General features: G+C 37.8%; 1 protein-coding gene across 1 annotated transcript; it reads right to left on the bottom strand.

Annotated features, from left to right (window-relative positions):
• Positions 1–574: 574 nt before the first annotated feature.
• LOC125023238 lies at positions 575–7,251 on the bottom strand. The gene is made up of 12 exons (XM_047610382.1): positions 7,248–7,251; positions 6,793–7,056; positions 6,169–6,450; positions 5,732–6,027; positions 2,346–2,442; positions 2,199–2,214; positions 2,012–2,100; positions 1,836–1,886; positions 1,341–1,397; positions 1,165–1,227; positions 1,015–1,077; positions 575–796 (listed from the first exon to the last, which is right to left on the bottom strand). Exons 2-12 carry the CDS (start codon positions 6,983–6,985, stop codon positions 708–710), a joined length of 1,296 nt encoding a protein of 431 aa, XP_047466338.1. The 5' UTR covers positions 6,986–7,056; positions 7,248–7,251; the 3' UTR covers positions 575–707.
• Between the last annotated feature and the right edge of the window lie 692 nt (positions 7,252–7,943).

Here is a 7,943-nt window from a genome sequence, read left to right on the forward strand (position 1 = left end):
AGTTTGTCTTTGATTAAAACCACATTAAACTGTAAGAAGACCATCTCATAAACACAATGAAAACACTACAGACATTTTACTACAGGACAAAAAAATTAAAAAGTTTATTGATGCATAACATTGTGAGAAAAGGCCAAGCTTTTTACAATATACTTAATCAGTTCAGGGAAACATAAAATACTTGTTATACTATCAGTTCTTTCCCCAACATAGTTAGCTTCTTTAAGTGGACATGTAACAGAATGATGTTTGATGACAGAACATGAAGAAGTGAAAAAGATGCTTATATTAAAGCCACACGATCACTACATTCATACAAACTGAAGCTTTTTATAAAATACATCTGCACTAAAAGCAGCACATTCAGCTGGTTTATGTCTTTAAATACCTGCTATTCATGTGAGTAGCTTCACTTTTATGATCTATTCAGATGGTTTTGTTGATACAGATCTCTACTGACCTGAAAGGAAATAGACAAAAATAAATATCCAAGTCACAACTGCTAACTTCTGCTTAAGTCCTAGATGTCAAACATGTTTGATGTCATTCAGGTTTAATGTGAGCAGTTCAGAAATCTTAAAATTACATGTGTGAACCTTCATGTTACCAGATAATCTGATGGTTTATCCTCTATTTACCAGGAGGGTGGAATCCAGGAACAAATCAGACCAAAACTCCTGTAGTCTGAGCACAACAGAGATCTATTCTTAGAAATCAATGTTATATTTACCATGAGATGTTCCTGGTTTGATTTCAGAATAAAATGTTTCTTCAGCTGCTGCAGGAGCTGATTTTCCTGTGAACAAAGACAGAGATTGTTTGAGTCACTTAAAACTAAAAAATACATCCAGTTTCTTCACTAAAATGTAACAGAAACCTACTGTACTAAAAGAAATACAAGACAACGTGTAACAAACGACAATAATATCTACATTAGGCTCCAGTGAGCCACATCACATCAAGATCATCCTGTTCCAACAATCACTGCTGCAGGTGGACGTAGACTTGACTCACCTTTGTCTCTCTTGGCTTTACCTTTCTTATGGAAGAGAACCTGTTCATACATCAGACCGTCATCTGAAACCAAAGCCACACTTGAGGTTTCAACTGTACAACACAGAAGAAGGACCTTTTTCTAGACAGGACTGTTGTAATGAATCAAACCTGGAGATGATCCAGTCTTCACAGCAGAGTAAACACAGCTCTCCTCTGGTTTCTGCTTCTTCTCTGTTAAAGGATCAGATGATATTATCTGTTATTTAGATGCTACTGGTCTATAAAAGGGTCTCAGCTGCTGTTTGTTCTACATTTGTTTGGTTGTTTCCACATAAAACACTCACCCTTCTTAGTGATGTTTTTAAGCTCAATCAAAGAATATGTGACATCCCTGGATTCATCTGAAATATAGTGACATGTTTGAACTTCAGTCATTTACAGAAAATCTTCTCATTCTAGTGTTTAAAAAAGATTCATGTGAAATATGAATCACTAACTGGAAAAAGTGTCTACAACTTTTAATATTATATATGTTGTAAAATGTTGTCTCATCTTGAACAGAACGAGTTTGAACTAATTAATCCGAGCTTGGATTTATGAAGTGATCAAACCTCATCAGCAGCATTAAACTGTAACAACCTCAGAGCAGATGTAAATCAGAGCTGCACAACGTTCAGGAGGAACCTAAGAGCATTGCTCCTAAAAGATCTCACCTTAGTCATATTCTTAGGATGTCGGGTGAATGACACAGATTGTCTCTTGAAAAACACTAATGCATAAAAGCACATAATCCTAAAGGGTCCACTTCTTTACTTTCCTTACTACTGAACATACTGTACCATTTTCAATGTCTTCAGGGCCTTTGATTGATTCATAGACATGAGCATCACCTACAGAGTCAAAGGTTGGATTTAATATCATTATGTGAGTTGTGTAACGGTTCAGATCAGATCACAAGAAAAAGTGAACTGTCATTAAAGATTAGTCAGAAACTAAAGTCAGGGTTAAGGCTGACCGTGGAGAGGAGAAGGATGTTCACTCTGTTGACCTTCATCCTGGTTGATCATGTGATCTGTAGCAGAGCTCTGATTTGTGCTCTGAGACCTGGTGAAACCAAAACATTTGAATCCAGTAGATTTAATCGGAATCTCTGAAAGTAATTCTAGTACGTTGAAGATGAGACAGAGGAGAGTTGTACCAACCTGATAAAGCAGGAATCTGTGAAAAGAGACATGGTTTTAAACTAATTGTTCTCTTGCTTTCACAGTCCTCATAGAGTAATCAGAATACATCAGTGACTTTGATCATTAGACTATAATCAATCTAATATCAGGAGGAAATGTTCTTACCCTTTGACTGTTTGTAGAGACACAACAGCAGCAGAAGAATAATCAGTGAAATTCCACAAACCAGTCCAATGATCAATGGAAGAAGAAATGAAGAGCTCTCAGACCTGGACACTGCTGGAAATAATAACGACATTCAGTTAAAACTAGGAACACAGTGACAGGATGGACAGGGCTCACCAGGATGATACCATCAGCTGGAAAACAGTCAAACAACATGACATTTAATGTAGAGATCAGCAGATTCAGGGTGATGACAGTAACATGTGATTAATACTCACTCTGTCCAGTGATGTTGACTGCGTTGCTGAAAGCTGATCCAGACTCACACCCGTACACTGCATTACTGTCCCCTAACCTATTAACATTACATGTTTAATCCAGTCATTGTCCCCCAGTAGAACAGTGTGACAGGACGCCATCATCAGTAAACCTCCTCACTCTCCACTCAGTAGAGTTTCCCTCACAGCTCAGAGAGACAGAGTCAGAGGTGAAGTGCTGCACTCTGTCAGGATTCACTGTGAGAGACGCTGATGAATGGAAATCTGACAAAGAGTCAAAGCAACAACAGTGATATTAATATTAAAACGGCCACAATGCAAATACTTATTAACTTTCTTTTTTTTTAATTGCTGAAAATTAGTGCAAACATGTCAAGCTGCAGTGTTTTGGTCAAACTACTTTTTTTCTACCATTTCAGTTTATTTTAGTTGATATGCATCAAGCAGCAGTGTGTAAAATGAGAAACTACATGTGTACTCTGACAATCTGATCAGTTAGAGCAGTAACATGAGCAAAGATGAAGAGTAAAGACTCAAACACGTCGTTCCTTAATGAGTTAAAGTCATGTTGTTCTTTCTTTACTTCTCTTTCATTTATTTGTTTACTTTTTCCTTCTCTTTTTCCTCCTGTGTAAACATGTACTTTCTTCTAGACCCAACTTACACCCACACAACACAACACAACACAACACAACACAACACAACACAACACAACACAACACAACACAACACAACACAACACAAATAACCTCCTGTGTTTTAAAGATGACCTGTATCAGTTTATTTTGTCTTTTTTGTGTTTCTCATTTTATCCGATTTGTTGAGAGGAAAACATGATGGTTGAAGAGAATTAGTTTGAGGGAGGAAAAGAGGAAATATCATACTAACATTAGAGGAACATAGATATTCATAGTCAATGAATTGTAAATATGTGTTTTAGTTTTCTAGATACTGCATGGAGGTCACAGATAAAAGGTGATTAATAAAAGTAAAGACATAACATCTAGTTATTGACAGAACAGATGGAAACAAACTGACCTCCAGACCAGACAAACTGAGGTGGACTGTAATCAGTGTAAAACACTGGCTCTCCTCTTCCAGCTCTACACACATATCCTGCTGTGTGTGTCTGTCCATCAATGATGTAGGAATCTTGTTCAGTTCCACTGATGCTACCAGGAAGCAGCTCATACCAGTAGGTTGTGTAGTTGTGTGATAGATCAGGAACAGCTTTATACCAGTAAAACCTCCATCCTGCAGATGGATGTTCAACCTCACAGCTCAGAGTTACTGAGGCTCCAGGACTCAGCCATGATGGAGACACAGAGAGGACAGGTTGTTTATCTGTTGATAGAGATTTTATCAGAATGAAAACATGTTACTATGTACTGATGGTAGATTACATTCAACATGTGTGTCTCGTGAAGTTGGTGTTATTTATCTTAATATGATTGTCTGCTATCTCTTAATAAAATATATATGATATAAATATGAAGTCACAGTTAAATACGTGATGACTGGTGAACTATGATGAGACTTACTGATGAATACAGTCAATCTGAAGGAATCACTCCACTCTGTTGAAGACTGTTGTTTACTTTTCATTCTACCTTTACACTTGTAGTCTCCAGTGTGGAGTGAAGAATCAGATTTAATCCTGAACTCATTTAGATTTGGAGGTTTGTATGAACTGGTAGAGCTCCATTCATACTCCCACTCAGTGTCTCCTCCATGGATCTCACATCTGAGAGTAATTTCCTCTCCTCTGTAGATCTGAGGCCAGTTGGGTTGGAGAGTCACAGTCACCTTGTTTGGAACTGTTCATGTTCAAGATTCATTAATAAAGACACAAAATTCAACATCAATCAGAATGACTTGATGTATCCATAGATAGACATTGGATGTCTGCATTTTGTGGTTCCTCCTTTTTTCAAACTCACCATTTCCATTGATCCTGACTGAATCACTGTACTCTGTGTAGTAAACTGGGTCTCCTCTTCCTCCTCTGCACCTGTACAGTCCTTCCTGTGAGACTCTCATTTGTCCATTTAAATAGAAACCAGCATGTTGTGTGGTCAGAGGTTCAGAGGACTTCTCATCTCTGTACCAGTAGTATTTCCATCCAGATGATGGCGTCACTGAGCAGGTCAGGGTCACACTGCCTCCTACTGGAATATCTCTGGTGTCAGCACTCAGTCTGGCCTTTGGTTTACCTGCTGTTGTGTTCAGGATAAATATTTATTAATTGTCCATCAACATTTCACAGCATAATCCAAAAAGAGGTTGAATAAAGGCAACTGGACTTCACCTATTATAAGACCCAGTTGGGATATCCACATGTTTTGAGGGTACACCGAGCACAGACTGTACCCACAAGACAGGATGGAAAGGAGAAGGAGGGGCAACACATCAAACACACCCTCAAAACATGTGGATATCCCAACTGGACCTTTGTTAAAGGCTCAAAAAGATATCGGAGGAAGGACAGTGAAGAGGAGCACAGCAGAAGGAAGAACATCGTCATCCCCTACGCCGCTGGTGTTTTCTGAAGTTTCAGAAAACACTACATCCCAGTTTATTTCAGACCAGACGAAATGGTTTAAGGTATTGACAACAGACTGCACAATTAGCTAAATGAGTTCAACCAATGGCTTTTAGTGTTTTAGCAACTGAGAAAAACTAAAATAGTGTTGACAAGTAAAGACACAAAGCACATTTTAGCTTGATTCCATAAGCAGCACCTGAGGAGGAGCTCATTTGATTGTAACTCAGATTATATTCAACAATACTTCAAATCTGTACCTCTCATCACACATGATATTTTTTATAGAGTGTTAAACCCTGATCATAGTGTATGAGTCAATGAGTTTGATTGTTACGGTTAGAGGCAAAAAGAAGAAACACAGTGTTGACATTTAAATGTGTGTTTGAATATTTATGGTTAGGTAAATAACTAGACAGAATGAATTTATCTTTTTGTTTTTCTGAATGATTGAATGATACGGAAACATTGTTGCCCATTTGCCAGCTGAAAATAAGAGTGTCTGCCTTCAGACCAAACTCTTTATTAACTACTGACTATCAGGAGTAATCATAGTTTAACAGAACAAACAACAAACATGACTTACCAGATACTGACAGTGTGATGGCTTCACTCCACTCTGTTGAAGAATATGAGTCATCTCTGAGTCTACTCCTACACATGTAGTTTCCAGTGCTGGACTCAGAAGCAGTGAAAGTCCAGTATTTATTGTCTGTCCAGTGTGTAGATGATCTGGGTGCTCTCCAGTCATACTTCCACTCAGTGTCTTCACCTCCCTGGACCTCACATGTCAGATTGATCTTCTCACCTCTGAATATCTGAGGCCAGTTGTGTTGTTGTGTTACAACAGCCTTGTTGGGAACTGTTTCCACCAGATATGAACAGTTGGGACACAAATAGAAACATGAAATCAACAGAGAAAACTCAATATTGTAGGTGTCATCATTAATTCCAATGAAAATCACGAAATCGTGAATATTTCGAACTAAACAACTGAACTCACAGGTTATCTCAATGGTGACTGGATCACTGTGATCAGTGTAGTAAACTGGTTCTCCTCTTCCTCCTCTTCCTCCTATGCACCAGTAGATTCCTCCTTGTGATACACTGATAACTCTGTTTTCTCCATCATTTATGACTTGAACTTCAGAGGTGTCTGTGCTACGTCTGAACCACTCATATTTCCATCCAGCAGAGGGCTCCACAGAGCAGGTCAGTGTCACTCTGCCTCCTACTGGTATGGTTGTTGGTCCTGATGTCAGTGTGGCCCTGGGTCTATCTGATGCTATAAATAAAATGAGAAAATGTTTTGATATATGTTCATATTTTCTGTCATATCAACCTGCCACTTTCAGTAAAATACTTTTTTGAATTCTTCATTAATTTAATTTACTTGACAAAAGGATGGATGCTTCAACAGACAATGCCACTATATGTATAGTTTGTTGTAAATACTTTGAAGCAGCTGTGATTTATGTCCATTTCAACATGGTGGCAGAGCTACATGAAGTCATTTTATTTTAAATACAGACGTCCTGATCAAAGTCTCAAATTCAATGACATTCAAATAATATTTACTCTATAAAATTAACACACTTGAATAAGACAATAAACAATGAGATCTTACCAGATACAGTTAAAGTGACAGTATTACTACACTTTGTCTGATGTGATCTCTTGTTGTAACCACAGCACTGATATCCACCACTGTAACCTGGAGACAGATTTATTGTGTAGCGTTGATGTGTGTTGTAGGGAATAAATTCTCCACCATCCTTGTTGATTTTATAATGCCAGTCAGTGACTCCTCCTTCCTTCATGTCACATATGAAGGTAACAGACTCTCCAGTGAACAAAGGTGACCAGTAGGTGTCAGTAGTCAGTACAGCATCTACAACCAAACACAAATATTCTCCTCAACTTTACTCAGTCAACAACATAAAATAAACTGACTTCTATTTTACTCTACAATCTGTTTAGATACATAGATTAAAGTAATAAATATACTGACAAAACAATTCAGGGATGGATTACGTTCAGACTCATCTTGAATAAATAAAAATAAGAAATAGAGAAACTGACCTTGAGCATGTCCACAGCAGAGGAGTGTATACAACACTAAAATAAAAGTCAAAACTTCAACAGTAAGAAATATTTAAAAATAACTGGGCTTCTTATGACATTTCCAGTTCCATATGGTACCAGATTAGTGAATAAAATGTAACCAATGAAGAACCAATATTATCTGTCTTTGACTATTCAACACAGTTGTTGGCTCCTGAACTACATCAGATCACCTGTCAAAACCCTGCCTACATGTATGAAGATAAATAGTTGGTACTCACAGGTCAACAACAGCACACACAGAAAAGTGTGTCCCATCCTCACATCCAGCACTGACACTCTGTTGTTGTACCTGAGAAATACTTCCTGTTTGTATCAAGAGAAACTTGGAACTGCAGTCTATGAAGAGAAACAGTGAACTGTGAGGACAAAAAGAAGATTTATGTCAGTATGAGATCACTGGGGTTCTGCTAATGTTTTATTTCTGTCCTGTTAGTCCATCCCAGTTCCTTCTGTCTTCACTAAAACTCAAAGCACTACACTGGGTTTGACCACAGAACACTGTGACACTTCCTGTCCTCCTACTGCAAATACAAACTCAGTTCACACTTGATTCTATCAAACCTACAACCATACGAACTTAGAGTAAATATTTATTTAAACACTTGTTGTTAGTTGCATTATGAAAATATATTAGTGTCAATGATCACTATT

This window comes from Mugil cephalus, chromosome 1, assembly GCF_022458985.1.
Source record: "Mugil cephalus isolate CIBA_MC_2020 chromosome 1, CIBA_Mcephalus_1.1, whole genome shotgun sequence".
Classification (NCBI taxonomy): domain Eukaryota; kingdom Metazoa; phylum Chordata; class Actinopteri; order Mugiliformes; family Mugilidae; genus Mugil; species Mugil cephalus.

What these genes read in the sequence shown, in the direction of transcription:
- LOC125023238 (XM_047610382.1), bottom strand. Translation starts at nt 6,985, where the DNA reads ATGAAGGAAGGAGGAGTCACTGACTGGCATTATAAAATCAACAAGGAT. An exon ending in AGTCACCATTGAGATAACCT is followed by an intron (nt 6,028 to 6,168) that starts GTGAGTTCAGTT and finishes TGGTGGAAACAG; the next exon opens with TTCCCAACAAGGCTGTTGTA. An exon ending in GTAAGTCATGTTTGTTGTTT is followed by an intron (nt 2,443 to 5,731) that starts GTTCTGTTAAAC and finishes TCCAGGTCTGAG; the next exon opens with AGCTCTTCATTTCTTCTTCC.